At 44.0% G+C, this 20,132-nt stretch overlaps 1 protein-coding gene across 1 annotated transcript in view; it reads left to right on the top strand.

Moving 5' to 3' along the window:
- Nucleotides 1-19,911, top strand: part of LOC115155495 (serine/threonine-protein kinase 24-like) — a 36,920-nt gene extending 17,009 nt beyond the window's left edge. The window contains exons 3-11 of the mRNA XM_029702145.1: nt 2,919-2,975; nt 3,110-3,218; nt 3,316-3,473; nt 4,180-4,365; nt 4,466-4,611; nt 4,798-4,930; nt 17,911-17,979; nt 18,413-18,552; nt 18,712-19,911. Of these exons, the coding sequence (XP_029558005.1) occupies nt 2,919-2,975; nt 3,110-3,218; nt 3,316-3,473; nt 4,180-4,365; nt 4,466-4,611; nt 4,798-4,930; nt 17,911-17,979; nt 18,413-18,552; nt 18,712-18,745 (1,032 nt within the window). The 3' untranslated portion in view covers nt 18,746-19,911. The remainder of the gene's footprint in view (nt 1-2,918; nt 2,976-3,109; nt 3,219-3,315; nt 3,474-4,179; nt 4,366-4,465; nt 4,612-4,797; nt 4,931-17,910; nt 17,980-18,412; nt 18,553-18,711) is intronic.
- The last annotated feature ends 221 nt before the right edge of the window (nt 19,912-20,132 follow it).

Raw genomic sequence — 20,132 nt, 5'->3', positions numbered from 1 at the left:
CTTCTGTGAAGGCTTTCCACGAGATGTTGAAACATTGCTGAGGGGACTTGCTTCCATTCAGCCACAAGAGCATTAGTGAGGTCGGGCAATGATGTTGGGCGATTAGATCTGGTTCGCAGTTGGCGTTCCAATTCATCCCATAGGTATTCGATGGGATTGAGGTCATGCCTCTGTGCAGGCCAGTCAAGTTCTTCCACACCGATCTTGGAAAACCATTTCTGTATGGACCTCAATTTGTGCATGGGGGCATTGTCATTCTGAAACTGGTGGGGAAGGCCCTTTCCTAACTTTACAGTTGGCACTATGCATTCGGGCAGGTAGCGTTCACCTGGCATCCACCAAACTGAGATTCGGCCGTCGGGACTGCCAGATGTTTAAGTGTGATTCATCACTCCAGAGAACACGTTTTACACTGCTCCAGAGTCCAATGGCGGCGTGCTTTACACCACTCGAGCCGACACTTAGCTTTGCGCATGGTGATCTTAGGCTTGTCTGTGGCAGCTCGGCCATGGAAACCCATTTCATGAAGCTCCAAACAGTTATTTAGCTGACGTTGCTTCCAGAGTCAGTTTGGAACTCTGTAGTGAGTGTTGCAACTGAGGACAGACGAATTTTACACATTATGTGCTTCAGCACTCGGCGGTCCCGTTCTGTGAGCTTATGTGGCCTACCACTTCGCGGCTGAGCCGTTGTTGCTCCTAGACCATTTCCACTTCATAATAACAGCACTTACAGTTCACCGGGGGCTGCTCCAGCAGGGCAGAGCTGACTTATTGGAAAGGTGGAATTCTATGACTGTGCCACATTGAAAGTCACTGAGCTCTTCAGTAAGGCCATTCTACTGCCAATGTTTGTCTATGGAGATTGCATGGCTATGTGGTCGATTTTTTTGTACTCCTGTCAGCAACGGGTGTGGCTGAAATGACCAAATCCACAGATTTGAAGGCGTTTCCACATACTTTTATATATATATATATATATATATAGTGTATTCCCCCCCTGACTTCCAAGTTTCCTTTTGCGGAGTTGGTCATGTAGTATTTTTATTTGTTCCTGATCATAGCTGTTCCTTATGACCCTTATTTGACTGCATAGGCTACTTTATAAACTCTTGGGTATTGTTCGCCACAGTGCCTAGTGAAAGTCTACACGCCTTGCACCGTCTTCACATTTTTTCTGCCTTAAAATTAAATTTAAATAGGGAGTAAATTAGATTTGTTTTACTGATCTACACAATCTACTCCACGTTATAAAAGTGAGAAAAAAAAATGATGTAACATTTTCCAAATCAATGAAAATGAAAGATTAAGATGTATTGATTGGGGAATATCTTCACACCTTAGTTAATACACATTTGGCAGCCATCACAGCTGTGAATCATTTTTAATAAGTGTCTACCACCAACCTTGCACAACACATATCCATTGATATTTGTCAAATTTGCTCCAGTTCAGTCAATTTGGTTGGGCAGAAATATTCAAAACTTGTCTCTGATTTTCAAGCAGATTTAAGTCAGAACTGAGACTGAATCATTCGGAAACACTCAGCATCTCTTGAAAAGCCTTTCTTTGGCATTAAAATGTGTGTAATTACCCCAGGGTGAAAAGAGGAGTTTTCTCCCATGTTAACAGTACCGTGCAGGGCCCATTACTTCTGCTCCACATACTGTTGAATTATGGTTTACATATGAAATGCTCTGTCTGATCCCATACTGAGGATAAGAGCTGGTTAGTAGGCTATGGCAAGCTGCTGAAGAGATTCAGGCCAGGGAGGCTGGGAAGGAGAGATTCAGGCCAGGGAGGCTGGGAAGGAAACCAACTGGTTTATGGATCATAACGAGGAAGAAAGTCTGGCCTTTTTTTGTATTTAGTGTGTGCTACATAACACACTAGACTCTTATAGCTAAACATCCTAGTTGTATTTCTTTAACCTGAGGCTATTCTGCTTTACAAATTGTTGTATTATGCCATCTCTCTCTCTCAAGGTTACCAAGTCTGCTGTTAGAATGTGTAGACCTAAACTGTCCGGTAGTGTAGGTCAGACCGGACCTCGGGCCACTATACTTAATGAACATACAGGAGACGTTAGCAGTGCTTCATTTCCTCCTCCAAAGTACATGTGGTCCCGTGAGGCTCAATTGGTATCGCATTGGCACATGAAACTCCAGGGTTGTGGGTTCAATTCCCACAGGGGACCATTATAAAAAATAAAAAAGTATGAATGTGCTGCATTATTGAACTGCACTTGTTCCAGGCGTCGCTGGGCGGTTGTTCCAGGCGTCGCTAGGCGGATGTTCCAGGCGTCGCTAGGCGGATGTTCCAGGCGTCGCTAGGCGGATGTTCCAGGCGTCGCTAGGCGGATGTTCCAGGCGTCGCTGGGCGGTTGTTCCAGGCGTCGCTGGGCGGTTGTTCCAGGCGTCGCTGGGCGGTTGTTGCAGGCGTCGCTGGGCGGTTGTTGCAGGCGTCGCTGGGCGGTTGTTCCAGGCGTCGCTGGGCGGTTGTTCCAGGCGTCGCTGGGCGGTTGTTCCAGGCGTCGCTGGGCGGTTGTTCCAGGCGTCGCTGGGCGGTTGTTGCAGGCGTCGCTGGGCGGTTGTTGCAGGCGTCGCTGGGCGGTTGTTGCTTCAGACCTTAAGTGACCTAACTTTCCACCATTTGATATGATCCCTGATGCACCCAGATGTGCTGTGATTGACTCCCCTAGGCTCACCGGGAGAAGAGATTGCTGAAGTGCTTAGCTTAAGCTTCTCATTTAATATGAATTATTATGAAAGTATTAAATGAGAAGTTAACTGTCTTCATCTTATATTTAATTTCCCTTTCCACTCTATTCCAGTATGATGCTAAATTATAACAGTACATGTTGATCTGTTTTAATAAAGACCATGATTTATGATTAAAACATTCTCTCTTTAATTTCAGGATGCAAAATTATGGATTATTATGGAATATTTAGGAGGAGGATCAGCTCTGGATTTAGTAAGTTTCTCTACAGTATAGTAAACTCCTCAGTAAGATTGCATTGATGTAACACAGGCCTAACCCAAAAGGCGTCTTCACATTTCCGTCAAGGTTCAGTAGGACGCTTTATTCCAGCCTGCTTTCTCTTTTAGTTGGAGCCCGGTGCCTTGGACGAAACCCAGATTGCCACAATTCTCAGAGAGATCCTGAGGGGACTTGAGTACCTGCACTCTGAAAAGAAAATCCACCGAGATATTAAAGGTACTGTTCAGAACACACTATGGCCACACAGTGCAGCATGAATATCCAACTGACTGGCCACCATGGTAAATCTTATCATTTGTGTTATTGCCCCCAGCCGCTAACGTGTTGCTATCGGAGCAAGGAGACGTGAAGCTGGCAGACTTTGGAGTGGCGGGTCAGTTAACGGACACCCAGATCAAGAGGAACACGTTCGTGGGCACTCCCTTCTGGATGGCTCCTGAAGTCATAAAACAGTCTGCGTATGACTCGAAGGTCAGAAATACCACAAGCTCTCTTTCAGGTTCTAGGTTGTCTCTTTCAGGCTCTAGGTTAAGATGACATATGTTCATAGGTTCGTGCAAGTGTTATAATGTGTCATAGGCAATGTGTGGGATTGTCAACAAAATGTTTAATGCAAACTTTGTTTTCATAGTGGGGATCCTAATAAATCAAATAGTGTCCAGTAAACCCCTTTTTTTTCTGGCTGAATTCCACTGTTCAGCTGAGTAGAGGCATTGCAGAGGGAGCTTCAGCTCTGTAACCTGCTGTGATCACACTACAGCCAGTGCACAGCACTGCACACAGATAGAAAATATCACCAGACACATTAGGAACGGCCACAACATATGAATCACCATGCGGCAAACCAGAGCCACCACAGTCTCACCCTGGGTTGACGGTAGTTCCTTTAAATGGCCTACTACAGGCTCAGGTGATATATGCCTACTAAGTGGGGCCTTTCTAGCGGGTGTGAAGTTTGTTACTAGCTAATGTGTGAAATATAAAATGAATAGAAATCTCTAATGAAGTCTCAAGTGTTATCACTTTCATTCTGTGAATCATGCTGTCTGGATATATTTTGCATCACAAACCATCCCTATTTATATTTGCTATGAGGTTTTGAAGTCCCTTGTGGAAGTGTGATGAATTTGTTCTAAATATCTTTCTCAAAAGTATTTTTTTTATCGTTGTGTCGCAGGCGGATATATGGTCGCTAGGTATAACAGCCATAGAGCTAGCCAAAGGAGAGCCACCCTACTCAGAGCTTCACCCTATGAAGGTCTTATTCGTCATCCCAAAGAACAACCCGCCCACCCTGGAAGGAAACTACTGCAAACCCCTCAAAGAATTCATAGAAGCCTGTTTGAACAAAGAGCCCAGCTTTGTAAGTGGTGTTTGGGGAGCAATTGAGCTCAAATGGGCATTTTGTACATTAGGAAACACATCCAATATTTACACTTGTTTGACTCTATGCTCCTCCTCAGAGACCAACTGCCAAGGAGCTGCTAAAACACAAGCTGATCATCCGGCACGCCAAGAAGACGTCCTACCTTTCAGAGCTGGTGGAGAAGTACAAGAAGTGGAAAGCAGAGCAGTCTCGGGACGACTCCAGCGACGACGAGTCGGACTCGTAAGTCATTATCATTTGATCCATTAAAGTCCTTTAATGTTATTTAGCCAATCGTGGTCATTTGTTCCTCGGCAATTCACACACAAGTGGTTGTTAACCAGATTGTTTATTGGGACAGTTTATTAATATGCTTCAGACTGTGTTTCCATGTGAGGTTGTCTAAACGTTGTCTTTATGTCTTGTCAGTGAGCAGGATGGCCAGGCGTCTGGAGTGAACGACTCTGGGAACGATGACTGGATCTTCAACACCATCAGGGAGAAGGACCCAAAGAAGTTCCTGAATGGTGCCGCCCAGTTTGATGAGCTGGAGAGGAACACGGTAAGATGGCAGAGAAACATGCAACTTAGTTTATCATGGTTATCCTCACCCCAAATTCTAATTTAAGCTGAGTGTATATTCATACCGTTGTGTATGTTTATACCATTGTGTATATTTATACCATATTATAAACTGGGTGGTTTGAGCCCTGAATGATGATTGGCTGAAAGCCGTGTTATATCAGACCGTATACCATGGGTATGACAATTTTGTTTTTTACTGTTCTAATTACGTTGGTAACCATTTTATAATTGCAATAAGGCGCCTCCGGGGTTTGTGGTATATGGCCAATATACCACGGCTATGGGCTGTGTCCAGGCACTCTGCATTGCGTCTTGCCTAAGAACATCATGGGTGCACCTCAGCCACGCTCAAGGTCCTAAACGATATCTTAACCGCCATCGATAAGAAACAATACTGTGCAGCCGTATTCATTGACCTGGCCAAGGCTTTCGACTCAATCACCACATCAGCAGACTTAATAGCCTTGGTTTCTCTAATGATTGCCTCGCCTGGTTCACCAACTACTTCTCTGATAGAGTTCAATGTGTCAAATCGGAGGGCCTGTTGTACGTGCCTCTGGTAGTCTCTATGGGGGTGCCACAGGTTCAATTCTTGGGCAAACTCTTTTCTCTGTATACATTAATGATGTCGCTCTTGCTGCTGGTGAGTCTCTGATCCACCTCTACGCAGACGACACCATTCTGTATACTTCTGGCCCTTCTTTGGACACTGTGTTAACAACCCTCCAGGCCAGCTTCAATGCCATACAACTCTCCTTCCGTGGCCTCCAACTGCTCTTAAATACAAGTAAAACTAAATGCATGCTCTTCAACCGATCGCTGCCTGCACCTGCCCGCCTGCCCAGCATCACTACTCTGGACGGTTCTGACTTAGAATATGTGGACAACTACAAATACCTAGGTGTCTGGTTAGACTGTAAACTCTCCTTCCAGACTCACATCAAACATCTCCAATCCAAAGTTAAATCTAGAATTGGCTTCCTATTTCGCAACAAAGCATCCTTCACTCATGCTGCCAAACATACCCTCGTAAAACTGACTATCCTACCGATCCTCGACTTCGGCGATGTCATTTACAAACTAGCCTCCAATACCCTACTCAATAAATTGAATCCAGTCTATCACAGTGCCTTCCGTTTTGTCACCAAAGCCCCACTGCGACCTGTACGCTCTCGTTGGCTGGCCCTCGCTTCATACTCGTCGCCAAACACACTGGCTCCAGGTCATCTACAAGACCCTGCTAGGTAAAGTCCCCCCATATCTCAGCTCGCTGGTCACCATAGCAGCACCCACCTGTAGCACGCGCTCCAGCAGGTATATCTCACTGGTCACCCCCAAACCCAATTCCTCCTTCGGCCGCCTCTCCTTCCAGTTCTCTGCTGCCAATGACTGGAACGAACTACAAAAATCTCTGAAACTGGAAACACTTATCTCCCTCACTAGCTTAAAGCACCAGCTGTCAGAGCAGCTCACAGATTACTGCACCTGTACATAGCCCATCTATGTACATACAATATAGCAAGTAAAACACTGGAATAGTAGGTGCTCCTTTGCATCCCATTATTTATATTTCTACTTTGCCCTTTCTTCCACTGCAAACGTACTATTCCAGTGTTTTACTTGCTATATTGAATGTACTTAGCCACCATGGCCTTTTTTGCCTTTACCTCCCTTATCTCACCTCTGTCGTGTCTTTGGCTATGCCGGATTAAGTGATATGACATGCTAACTTATAAAATTATTTCTCTGTAATTGATATTACCTGATTAAGCTAATCATGTAAATGTAATTAACTAGAAAGTCGGGGCACCACAGAAGAACGTTTATAGAGCTGTTATCTTCTGAATAAACTCTTAAAATACTTAGTAATATTTTACATCGATAGCAGTCAATCTTATCTTATTTTCAATCTCATCATGAAAGTTATAAATTCTTGGTTATCTTCACGAACCCTGGCTAACAAGTTGAATCAGCAATACAAAATTGGGTTTAATTATTTATTTACTAAATACCTAACTAATCACACAGAATTACAAATACACAGAATACAATGTCATACAGAATTCACCCCTGGTGAACGGAACCTGTATGAAAGCTGGTTACACAAAGGAAAAGGGGGTTGGGCTTGAAGGAAAGAGCGGGAAGATTTAGGAACACAGAAACAGCAGCTATGCTATCGTAAACACATTATCTTATGCATTCTAAATTACCGCCCATTTGGAAAAGGAAAATGCAATAAATATTTACTCTGAGCTGCGCTTCGGTAGATTGGTCGTAGATGCTGGCCGGGTTGGCCAACAGATCTTCCTGTAGTGTAGTGGAAGAATGTCAATGGTGGTGGTATCTTCGTCTGGTTGTTAGACTGGATCCGTCGTCCGTCCTTTCCTAGCCCACGTTAGCAGCGCTAACTCAACGGCTAGGAAGTATCACTTCTGTAGTGAATAAGCTCAAAGTTCATACCAGTTCATACCATAGCTCACGCCGAGGTTGGCTTAGTTCTGTTCTTGATATGTGTCTGTCCTTATAACGTAGAGGCTGCAGTCCTCACGTACTGGAACACGTGAATGTCTTTTCGTCAAAGACTTATATAGTGGAGAGGGGGAAAGGAGGGGTTTCATCGTTTATAACCCCATGTCTCTTCACAGGGTTGGCCACTGATCGGCAGGGCACTTTCCCTATGAAAACCCAATTCTCTCATTTGGAAGCTAAAATTACATTTAATCTCCTAACAAACAATTTCAATATCAAACATTTCAATTGCATAACAATTCCATGTGACTCTGATAACTAGAGGGTGTATACTTTCTCCGGTACAGTTTATGTCGTCCTGCCATCAATCATAATGTCTCAGATAACAATGAACTGACATACATACTCATTACGTTATCAAGCATATTTCCAACTGGTTTTATTAACAAAAGATGGTTCCTTTCCCTATTTGTTTGATGTTCCCAGACTCTCTATATTTAACACAGGCTATTCCAGTCCTTCAGTAAATCAAATCAAATCAAATTTATTTATATAGCCCTTCGTACATCAGCTGAAATCTCAAAGTGCTGTACAGAAACCCAGCCTAAAACCCCAAACAGCAAGCAATGCATGTGAAAGAAGCACGGTGGCTGGGAAAAACTCCCTAGGAAAAACTCCTGAGAAAGGCCAAAAACCTAGGAAGAAACCTAGAGAGGAACCAGGCTATGAGGGGTGGCCAGTCCTCTTCTGGCTGTGCCGGGTGGATATTATAACAGAACATTGTCAAGAAGTTAAAATGTTCGTAAATGACCAGCATGGTCAAATAATAATAATCATAGTAATTGTCGAGGGTGCAACAAGCACGTCCGGTGAACAGGTCAGGGTTCCGTAGCCGCAGGCAGAACAGTTGAAACTGGAGCAGCAGCATGGCCAGGTGGACTGGGGACAGCAAGGAGTCATCATGCCAGGTAGTCCTGAGGCATGGTCCTAGGGCTCAGGTCCTCCGAGAGAGAGAAAGAAAGAAAGAGAGAATTAGAGAGAGCATATTTACATTCACACAGGACACCGGATAAGACAAGAGAATACTCCAGATGTAACAGACTGACCCTAGCCCCCCGACACATAAACTACAGCAGCATAAATACTGGAGGCTGAGACAGGAGGGATCAGAAGACACTGTGGCCCCATCCGATGATACCCCCGGACAGGGCCAAACAGGCAGGATATAACCCCACCCACTTTGCCAAAGCACAGCCCCCACACCACTAGAGGGATGTCTACAACCACCAACTTACCGTCCGAAGACAAGGCCGAGTATAGCCCACAAAGATCTCCGCCACGGCACAACCCAAGGGGGGGGCGCCAACCCAGACAGGAAGACCACGTCAGTGGCTCAACCTACTCAAGTGACGCACCCCTCCCATGGACGGCATGGAAGAACACCAGTAAGTCAGTGACTCAGCCCCTGTAATAGGGTTAGAGGCAGAGAATCCCAGTGGGAAGAGGGGAACCGACAAGGCAGAGACAGCAAGGGCGGTTCGTTGCTCCAGCCTTTCCGTTCACCTTCACACTCCTGGGCCAGACTATACTTAATCATAGGACCTACTGAAGAGATAAGTCTTCAGTAAAGACTTAAAGGTTGAGACTGAGTCTGCGTCTCTCACATGGGTAGGCAGAGAGAGAGGGGAAGGGAGAAGGTATTTATGGGGGGGGTCATAAACCTTACCCACAGGCCAACTTCATGACACCTCATTTGCTCACATTGTATATAGACTTATTTTTCTACTGTATAATTGACTGTATGTTTGTTTTACTCCATGTGTAACTCTGTGTTGTTGTATGTGTCAAACTGCTTTGCTTTACCTTGGCCAGGTCGCAATTGTAAATGAACACTTGTTCTCAACTTGCCTACCTGGTTAAATAAAGGTTAAATAAAAAATAAAAACAGCCCTTAGCCGTGGTATATTGGCCATAAACCACACCTCCTCTGGCCTTAGTGCGTAAGTATACCAGGGCATTCTAGAGCACTCATTATTTCCCTATAAGGCACGGTAGAATTCAATGGCTATAGTTAATTTTTACATGTTTTTGTTTGAGCTGCTTTTGAAAGCAAAAGTCAAATTTAAAACATTGGCATTGTTGGAATTTTATTTTCATACTGGCAAGCTAGGACTGATGGGTTTGGTTAGCTCAACTAGCAAGTCTGTTTGTTTGGTTACCACGGCAACTAATCTAGCTATCTAGTAAAACTTGCTAGCTACTTCAGTGGATGTTGAACACATTTCTACCGGCAAATATGTTAAATTATTGCCATGGTATAAAAGGGATAGTCAACTCGGGGCTCTATGCGTTATCTGGAAAATAATGCAACTCCATGAAAGGAACACACCACGTCGTTCATTATTTTCCTCCTTGATTATCCCTTACGTATTTTGTATTTATTATGGAACCCCATTCAGCAGCTACTCTTCCTGGGGTCCAGCACAATTAAGGCAGTTTTATACAATTTTAGAAACATTACAATACATTCACAGATTTCACAACATGCTGTGTGCCCTCAGGCCCCTATTCCACCACTACCGCATATCTACAGTACTAAATCCATGTGTATTTGTGTGTTATGGTGTGTACGTTATCGTGTGTGTGTATGCATGTGCCTATGTTTGTGTTGCTTCACAGTCCCCGCTATTCCATAAGGTGTTTTATTCATCAGTTTTTTTTATCTAATTTTACTGCTTGCATCAGTTACTTCAAATGAAATAAAATTGTATTTATAAAGCCCTTATTACATCAGCTGATATCTCAAAGTGCTGTACAGGAACCCGGCCTAAAACCCCAAACAGCAAGCAATGCAGGTGTAGAAGCATGGTGGCTAGGAAGAAACCTAGAGAGGAACCAGGCTATGAGGGGTGGCCAGTCCTCTTCTGGCTGTGCCGGGTGGAGATTATAACAGAACATGGCCAAGATGTTCATAGGTGACCAGCAGGGTCAAATAATAATAATCACAGTGGATGTCGAGGGTGCAACAGGTCAGCACCTCAGGAGTAAATGTCAGTTGGCTTTTCATAGCCGATCATTCAGAGTATCTCTACCGCTCCTGCTGTCTCTAGAGAGTTGAAAACAGCAGATCTGGGACAGGTAGCACGTCCGGTGAACAGGTCAGGATTCCATAGCCGCATACAGAACAGTTGAAACTGGAGCAGCAGCACGGCCAGGTGGACTGGGGACAGCAAGGAGTCATCAGGCCAGATAGTCCTGAGGCATGGTCCTCCGAGAGAGAGAAAGAAAGAGAGAGAGAGATTTAGAGAGAGCATACTTAAATTCACACAGGACACCGGATAAGACAGGAGAAATACTCCAGATATAACAGACTGGCCCTAGCCCCCCGACACACAAACTACTGCAGCATAAATACTGGAGGCTGAGACAGGAGTGGTCGGGAGACACTGTGGCCCCATCCGACGATACCCCCGGACAGGGCCAAACAGGCAGGATATAACCCCACCCACTTTGCCAAACCACAGCCCCCACACCACTAGAGGGATGTCTACAACCACCAACTTACCTTCCTGAGACAAGGCCGAGTATAGCCCATGAAGATCTCCGCCACACCACTAGAGGGATATCTTCAACTACCAACTTACCATTCTGAGACAAGGCCGAGTATAGCCCACAAAGATCTCCGCCACGGCACAACCCGGGGGGGGGCCAACCCAGACAGTAAGATCACATCAATGACTCAACCCACTCAAGTGACGCACCCCTCCCAGGGACGGCATGGAAGAGCACCAGTAAGCCAGTGACTCAGCTCCTGTAACAGGGTTAGAGGCAGAGAATCCCAGTGGAGAGAGGGGAACCGGCCAGGCAGAGACAGCAAGGGCGGTTCGTTGCTCGAGTGCCTTTCTGTTCACCTTCAGACTCCTGGGCCAGACTACACTCAATCATAGGACCTACTGAAGAGATGAGTCTTCAATAAAGACTTAAAGGTTGAGACCGAGTCTGCTTCTCTCACATGGGTAGGCAGACCATTCCATAAAAATGGAGCTCTATAGGAGAAAGCCCTGCCTCTAGCTGTTTGTTTAGACATTCTAGGGACAGTAAGTAGGCCTGCGTTTTGTGACCGTAGCGTATGTGTAGGTATGTACGGCAGGACCAAATCAGAAAGACGTAGGAGCAAGCCCATGTAATGCTTTGTAGGTTAGCAGTGAAACCTTCAAATCAGCCCTTGCCTTAACAGGAAGCCAGTGTAGAGAGGATAGCACTGGAGTAATATGATCAATTTTTTGGCTTCTAGTAAAGATTCTAGCAGCCGTGTTTAGCACTAACTGAAGTTTTAGTGCTTTATCCGGGTAGCCGGAAAGTAGAGCATTGCAGTAGTCTAACCTAGAAGTGACAAAAGCATGGATAAATTTTTCTGCATCATTTTTGGACAGGAAGTTTATGATTTTTGCAATGTTACGTAGATGGAAAAAAGCTGTCCTTGAAACAGTCTTGCTATGTTTGTCAAAAGAGAGATCAGGGTCCAGAGTAACGCCAAGGTCCTTCACAGTTTTATTTGAGACGACTGTACAACCATCAAGATTGTCAGATTCAACAGAAGATCTCTTTGTTTCTTGGGACCTAGAACAAGGATCTCTGTTTTGTCCGAGTTTAAAAGTAAAACATTTGCAGCCATCCACTTCCTTATGTCTGAAACACAGGCTTCCAGCGAGGGCAAAGTTTCATCGAAATGTACAGCTGTGTTTCATCCGCATAGCAGTGAAAGTTAACGTTATGTTTCCGAATGACATCACCAAGAGGTAAAATATATAGTGAAACCAATAGTGGTCCTAAAACGGAACCTTCAGGAACACTGAAATTTACAGTTGATTTGTCAGAGGACAAACCATCCACAGAGACAAACTGATATCTTTCCGACAGATAAGATCTAAACCAGGCCAGAACTTCTCCGTGTAGACCAATTTGGGTTTCCAATCTCTCCAAAAGAACACGGTGATCGATGGTATCAAAGCGGCACTAAGGTCTAGGAGCACGAGGACAGATGCAGAACATCGGTCTGACGCCATTAAAAAGTAATTTACCACCTTCACAAGTGCAGTCTCAGTGCTATGATGGGGTCTAAAACCAGGCTGAAGCGTTTCGTATACATTGTTTGTTTTCAGGAAGGCAGTGAGTTGCTGCGCAACAGCTTTTTCAAATTTTTTGAGAGGAATGGGAGGTTCGATATAGGCCGATAGTTATTTATATTTTCTGGGTCAAGCTTCGGCTTTTTCAAGAGAGGCTTTATTACTGCCACTTTTAGTGAGTTTGGTACACATCCGGTGGATAGAGAGACGTTTATTATGTTCAACATAGGAGGGCCAAGCACAGGAAGCAGCTCTTTCAGTAGTTTAGTTGGAATAGGGTCCAGTATGCAGCTTGAAGGTTTAGAGGCCATGATTATTTTCATCATTGTGTCAAGAGATATAGTACTAAAACAATTGAGTGTCTCCCTTGATCCTAGGTCCTGGCAGAGTTGTGCAGACTCAGGACAACTGAGCTTTGGAGGAATACGCAGATTTAAAGAGGAGTCCGTAATTTGCTTTCTAATGATCATGATCTTTTCCTCAAATAAGTTCATGAATTTATCACTGCTGAAGTGAAAGCCATCCTCTTTTTCGGAATGCTGCTTTTTAGTTAGCTTTGCGACAGTATCAAAAATAAATTTGGGATTGTTCTTATTTTCCTCAATTAAGTTGGAAAAATAGGATGATCGAGCAGCAGTGAGGGCTCTTCGATACTGCCTGGTACTGTCTTTCCAAGCTAGTCAGAAGACGCCATTTCTGTTCCAATTTTCTGGAAGCTTGCTTCAGAGCTCGGGTATTTTCTGTATACCAGGGAGCTAGTTTCTTATGACAAATGTTTTTTGTTTTTAGGGGTGCGAATGCATCTAGGGTATTGCGCAAGGTTAAATTGAGTTCCTCACTTAGGTGGTTAACTGATTTTTGTGCTTTGACGTCCTTGGGTAGGCGGAGGGAGTCTGGAAGGGCATCTAGGAATCTTTGGGTTGTCCGAGAATTTACAGCACGACTTTTGATGATCCTTGGTTTGAGTAAGAGCAGATTATTTGTTGCGATTGCAAACGTAATAAAATGGTGGTCCGATAGTCCAGGATTATGAGGAAAAACATTAAGATCCACAACATTTATTCCACTGGACAAAACTAGGTCCAGAGTATGACTGTGGCAGTGAGTAGGTCCGGAGACATGTTGGACAAAACCCACTGAGTCGATGATGGCTCCGAAAGCCTTTTGGAGTGGGTCTGTGGACTTTTCCATGTGAATATTAAAGTCACCAAAAATTTGAATATTATCTGCCATGACTACAAGGTCCAATAGGAATTCTGGGAACTCAGTGAGGAAAGCTGTATATGGCCCAGGAGGCCTGTAAACAGTAGCTATAAAAAGGGAGTAGGCTGCATAGATTTCATGACTAGAAGCTCAAAAGACGAAAACGTCATTTTTGGGGGGGGGGGGGGGGGGGTAAATTTGAAATTTCTTATCATAATTTATTATCCGCCTTTGCGGAGGTGTTGCGGGTATATGATCACTAGTGTAACCAGGAGGTGAGGCCTCATTTAACACAGTAAATTCATCAGGCTTAAGCCATGTTTCAGTCAGGCCAATCACATCAAGATTATGATCAGTGATTAGTTCATTGGCCATAACTGCCTTGGAAGTGAGGGGTCGAACATTAAGTAGCCCTATTTTGAGATGTGAGGTATCACAATCTCGTTCAATAATGGCAGGAATGGAGGAGGGCTTTATTCCAGTGAGATTGCTAAGACGAACACCGCCATGTTTAGTTTTGCCCAACCTAGGTCGAGGCACAGACATGGTCTCAATGGGGGTAGCTGAGCTGACTACACTGACTGTGCTAGTGGTAGACTCCACTAAGCTGGCAGGCTGGCTAACAGCCTGCTGCCTGTCCTGCAACCTATCTCATTGTGGAGCTAGGGGAGTTAAAACCCTGTCTATGTTCGTAGATAAGATGAAAGCACCCCTCTAGCTAGGATGGAGTCCGTCACTCCTCAACAGGCCAGGCTTGGTTCCTGTTTGTGGGTGAGTCCCAGAAAGAGGGCAAATTATCTACAAATTCTATCTTTTGGGAGGGGCAGAAAACAGTTTTCAACCAGCGATTGGGTTGTAAAACTCTGCTGTAGAGCTCATCACTCCCCCTAACTGGGAGGGGGCCAGAGACAATTACTCGATGCCGACACATCTTTCTAGCTGATTTACACGCTGAAGCTATGTTGCGCTTGGTGACCTCTGACTGTTTCGTCCTAACATTGTTGATGCCGACGTGGATAGCAATATCCCTATACTCTTTACACTCGCCAGTTTTAGCTTTAGCCAGCACCGTCTTCAGATTAGCCTTAACATCAGTAGCCCTGCCCCCTAGTAAACAGTGTATGATCGCTGGATGATTCGTTTTAAGTCTAATACTACGGGTAATGGAGTCGCCAATGACTAGGGTTTTCAATTTGTCAGAGCTAATGGTGGGAGGCTTCGGCGTCTCAGACCCCGTAACGGGAGGAGTAGAGACCTGAGAAGGCTCAGCCTCTGACTCCGACTCGCTGCTTAATGGGGAGAACCGGTTGAAAGTTTCTGTCGGCTGAATAAGCGACACCGGTTGAGCATTCCTACAGCGTTTCCCTCCAGAAGCCATGAGGAAGTTGTCCGGCTGCGGGGACTGTGCGAAGGGATTTATACTGCTATCTGTACTTACTGGTGGTACAGACACTGTTTCATCCTTTCCTACACTGAAATTACCCTTGCCTGCGTCTGAAGCTGGGCTTGCAGCACAGCTATCCTCGCCTTAAGGCGATCGTTCTCCTGTATATTATGAGTACAGCGACTACAATTAGAAGGCATCGTGTTAATGTTACTACTTAGCTTCGGCTGGTGGAGGTCCTGACGAACCACGTCCAGAGTGAAAAGTTGAATGAAAAAAAAGTTGAGCGAGGGAAAAACTAAAAATATAAACGGTAATTAAAAAGTAAAAACCGTCAAGTTGTCAGGTAGCAACAAAATGCACAGCAGCACCTAAACAAGTCTGCAAGTTGTGACCGGAAGTTGTCACTAGCACTATCAGGTTTGGTTACTTGATGTGGAATAGAGTTTCATTTAGTCATGGCTCTATGTAGAACTGTGCGCCACCCATAGTCTGTTCTGGACTTGGGGACTGTGAAGAGACCTCTTGTGGCATGTCTTGTGGGGTATGCATGGGTGTCTGAGCTGTGTGCCAGTAGTTTAGACAGACAGCTCGGTGTGTTCAACATGTCAATACCTCTCATAAATAAAAGTAGTGATGAAGTCAATCTCTTCTCCACTTTCAGCCAGGAGAGACTGACATGCATATTATTAATATTAGCTCTCTGTGTACATTCAAGGGCCAGCCGTGCTACCCTGTTCTGAACCAATTGCAATTTTCCTAAGTCCTTTTTTGTGGCACCTGACCACATGACTGAACAGTAGTCAAGGTGTGACAAAACTAGAGCCTTTAGGACCTGCCTTGTTGATAGTTTTGTTAAGGCAGAGCATCGCTTTATTATGGACAGACTTCTCCACATCTTAGCTACTACTGCAACAATATGTTTTGACCATGACAGTTTACAATCTAGGGTTACTCCAAGGAGTTTAATCATCTCAACTTGCTCAATTTCCACATTATGTATTACAAGATTTAGTTGAGGTTTAGTGAATGTTTTGTCCCAAATACAATGCTTTTAGTTTTAGAAATATTTAGGGCTAACCTAGTCCTTGCCACCCACTCTGAAATGAACTGCAGCTCTTTAAGTGTTGCAGTCATTTCAGTTGCTGTACTAGCTGACTTGTATAGTGTTGAGTCATCCGCATACATAGACACTCTGGCTTTACTTAAAGTCAGTGGTATGTTGTTAGTAAAAATTGAAAAAAGCAAGGGGCCTAAACAGCTACCCTGAGGAATTCCTGATTCTAACTGGATTATGTTTGAGAGGCTTCCATTAAACAACACCTTCTGTGTTCTGTTAGACAAGTAACTCTTTATCCACATTAAAGCAGGGGATGTGAAGCCATAACACACATTTTTCCAGCAGCAGACTATGATCGATAATGTCAAGCTGCACGTATACAGTACCAGTCAAAAGTTTGGACACTGGGGAAGTGTACCAAAACATTTCTGCAGCATTGAAGGACCCCAAGAACACAGTGGCATCATTCTTGGTTTTAAAAAATAAAATTTTATTTAGTAAATGTGTTTGTTTCTTTTCATTTTGATAACAAATGAAAATGTCATGAATTCAACGTTATTTGTTAATATAAAAAATCTAAATGTATTGATTTTCAGGTTGTCATTGGATTTGGGGTGAAAATAATGGGGTTCCCAGAAATTCTGCGGGGAAAAATGGGTACCAAGCGGGAAAGTTTGAATACCACTGCCATGGTGTATACTCGTACCATGGTGTATATTCGTACCGTGGTGTATATTCGTACCGTGGTGTATATTCGTACCGTGGTGTATATTCGTACCGTGGTGTATACTCGTACCGTGGTGTATACTCGTACCGTGGTGTATACTCGTACCATGGTGTATATTCGTACCGTGGTGTATACTCGTACCGTGGTGTATATTCGTACATAGGTGTATATTCCTACCATGGTGTATACAGTATTTATACCGTAGTGTACACTGAGTGTACAAAACACCTTCCTAATACTGAGTTTGCCCTCAGACTAGCCTTAATTCGTCGGGCATGGACTCTACAAGGTGTCAAAAGCATTCCACAGGGATGCTTGCCCATGTTGACTCCAATGCTTCCCACAGTTGTCAAGTTGGCTGGATGTCCTCTGGGTGGTGGCCCATTCTTGATACGCACGAGGAAACTGTTGAGTGTGAAAAACCAAGCAGCATTGCGGTTTTTGACACAAACCGGTGCACCTGGCACCTACTACCATACCCAGGTCAAATGTACTTAAATCTTTTGTCTTGCCCATTCATCCTCTGAATCCTTCTCTCAAGGCTTAAAAATCCTTATTTAACCTGTCTCCGCTTCATCTACACTGATTTGAAGTGTATTTAACAAGTCACATCAATAAGGGATTATAGCTTTCACCTGGTCAGTCTGTCATGGAAGAGCAGGTGTTTTTTTAATGTTTTGTATATACTTAGTATATATTTATACCATAGTCTATATATTTATACCATAGTCTATATATTTATACCATAGTCTATATATTCGTGCCGCCATAGTGTGCATATTCATACCACCATAGTGTGTATATTCATACCACATGCTTTCTCCCGTCAGTTTTCATATACATTATGATCTAACCAAACACCGAGTTGTTCAGGAGGTGGTTTCTGGTCATTCTCTGTTTTAACAAGCTGACTTTCACTCTTCAGCTGTTTTTCAGCTCTTGCACTGAGCCATCAGTATGATTTTTAATTTGATACTTTCTTCATCAGGTGCAAGACAATCCAAAAAGGCCTCTGTCACAGAGCTGGTACACTATCATTTCACCTTTGTTTGCTGAGGTAAGAATGTATTTGGGCTCATTTTAACTATATCTTCTGACATCTTGTGATGTTACTATTTCTCTTTTTATGTAAAGATAATAACGGTGAATCTCAGTCAAGTTAAATGATTCCGGGTCAATCTGTTTACCTTATTGAAGTTACAGATGCACACTTTAAGATTTTATTTATTTCTTTAACCATTATTTAACTAGGCAAGTCAGTTTAGAAGAAAAGCTTATTTACAATGACGGCCTACACCGGCCAAACCCGGATGACGTTGGGCCAATTGTGCACCGCCCTATGCTACTCCAAATCACAGCCGGATGTGATACAGCCTGGATTTGAACCAGAGTGTCTGTAGTGATGCCTCTAGCACTGAGATGCAGTGCCTTAAACCACAGCGCCACTTGGGAGCCAAAATGATCCAGTAAACTGTCTCTCCTTCCCTTAGTTAAAAGAGAACCAGGTTGAGGCAACCAATGGCAAGCCAGAGGCTGTGGACGAGCTGAGGGAGGCCGTTTTCCGGTCAGAGGAGTCCTATCCTGGTATCTCTGACGCCCTGGTGTCTGAACTAGTGCACAGACTACGGAGGTAATGGCAATAGCATCAACACCTCCCATGATTTGATTTACAGCTCGTAGTATTTTCATTTTATTCCAACATTAGGGTGCAGACCTATAAGTCTAGTGTTGTTTCTCACACCTCCATCCCAACCTAAATCTTCCCATTGTTCATCCTCTGCTCCTGCAGGTTTTCTCTACCCAGGGCCTCATCCTCCCAGTGACACCCCCACCCACCCCCCTCCCACCCCTACAGTAGCAGCAGTCCGTCAGTCCATGGCCTCTGACATCAACAGCCAAGATGAAGTCTCCCAGGAAGTTCTCCATCACTCATCCATTCATTCACCTAAAGAAAAGCCTCAGCCCACTTTTTTTTATCTCTACTTAACACAGATTGTCACTTTGCAGCCAGTCACTGGCCTGTTGGTCAGCTGCCACCTTGACTGACAACTGCTGTAAGACCTTTTTGGGCTCAATACCTCCAATATGAATGCAGGACCATTGATTCAAATATTTGGTGGGGCTTATTCCTAAAAGGTTCTGTAGCCTTTCAGGGAGGATCTAACTTTTGTGTGTGTGTGTGTGTGTGCGTGTGTGTGTGTGTGTGTGTGTGTGTGTGCGCGTGCATGCGAGCATCTCCCTTTAGATCCTGTGAAATGTGCGGTGGAGATTGAAGCATTCTTTTCAAAACTCAGGTATCCTGCTTTTAAGTGGATGGGGTCCTCTGGGAGATTTAGAGATCTGTTGGGTGGCTGTACAAACTTGTAAATAGGCACATTTTTACAAATATTGAGAAATAATGGAGTGTACGCAAAGGAATCTCTGTGTACAAATGGCCAAATGCTTTTGTAGATATATTCTGTTAGAAAGGGTCAATGTTTAAAGAGACCTGTAAATGGTCATAACTGAGATTGCCTTGCCTTTATTACTTGTTCTTTTGTATTTGTCTTGGATTTCCACTTGTTTTAATACATTATCTTGGATTTCCACTTGTTTTAATACATTATCTTGGATTCCCTCTTGTTTTAATAATACATTTTCAAGGACACATCCATTCAATGACAATTGCTTCCCTCTGTTGTGTTTTTATGTTAATTGATACTTTGGCCACCTTTTTTTGTTTCTTTAAATGCTCTTTGACCTTTTTGATGTCACACTCCATAACATGGCTGTAGTTGCCATGCAGACCACAGAAACAGAATCTTTCCAGCTGGACCACTTCTAACCCTCTCTAGTCTTGACACTGGGTTCTATGTTGCCAGAGCATGGAACTTCATGAAACCACATGGTTTCATGACAAGATGTCTGTTGGATTGTTCCTCAGTCTAGAAAAAAGAAACGCACACCTATAAAGGCGAGGTGCTGGCTAGCGGAGCAGAACACTAGAAAATAAAGGAAAGCCGCACACTCTAAGAGCTCAGATGCAAAAATTTTAATAACCAACGTTTCGACAGCTAAGCTGTCTTCATCAGGGTATCATCACAAACACTGAGAGATGAGTCATTTATATAGTGTCAAGAGACACACAGGTGTTTGTAATCATGGATTGTTCCTCAGTCCCATCACCTGTGTAAGATGAGCTCTTTAGTTCTATTGATGGTTCACCTTTTT

This window comes from Salmo trutta, chromosome 20, assembly GCF_901001165.1.
Source record: "Salmo trutta chromosome 20, fSalTru1.1, whole genome shotgun sequence".
NCBI lineage: Eukaryota > Metazoa > Chordata > Actinopteri > Salmoniformes > Salmonidae > Salmo > Salmo trutta.
This window is presented reverse-complemented; position numbering and strand designations above follow the sequence as displayed.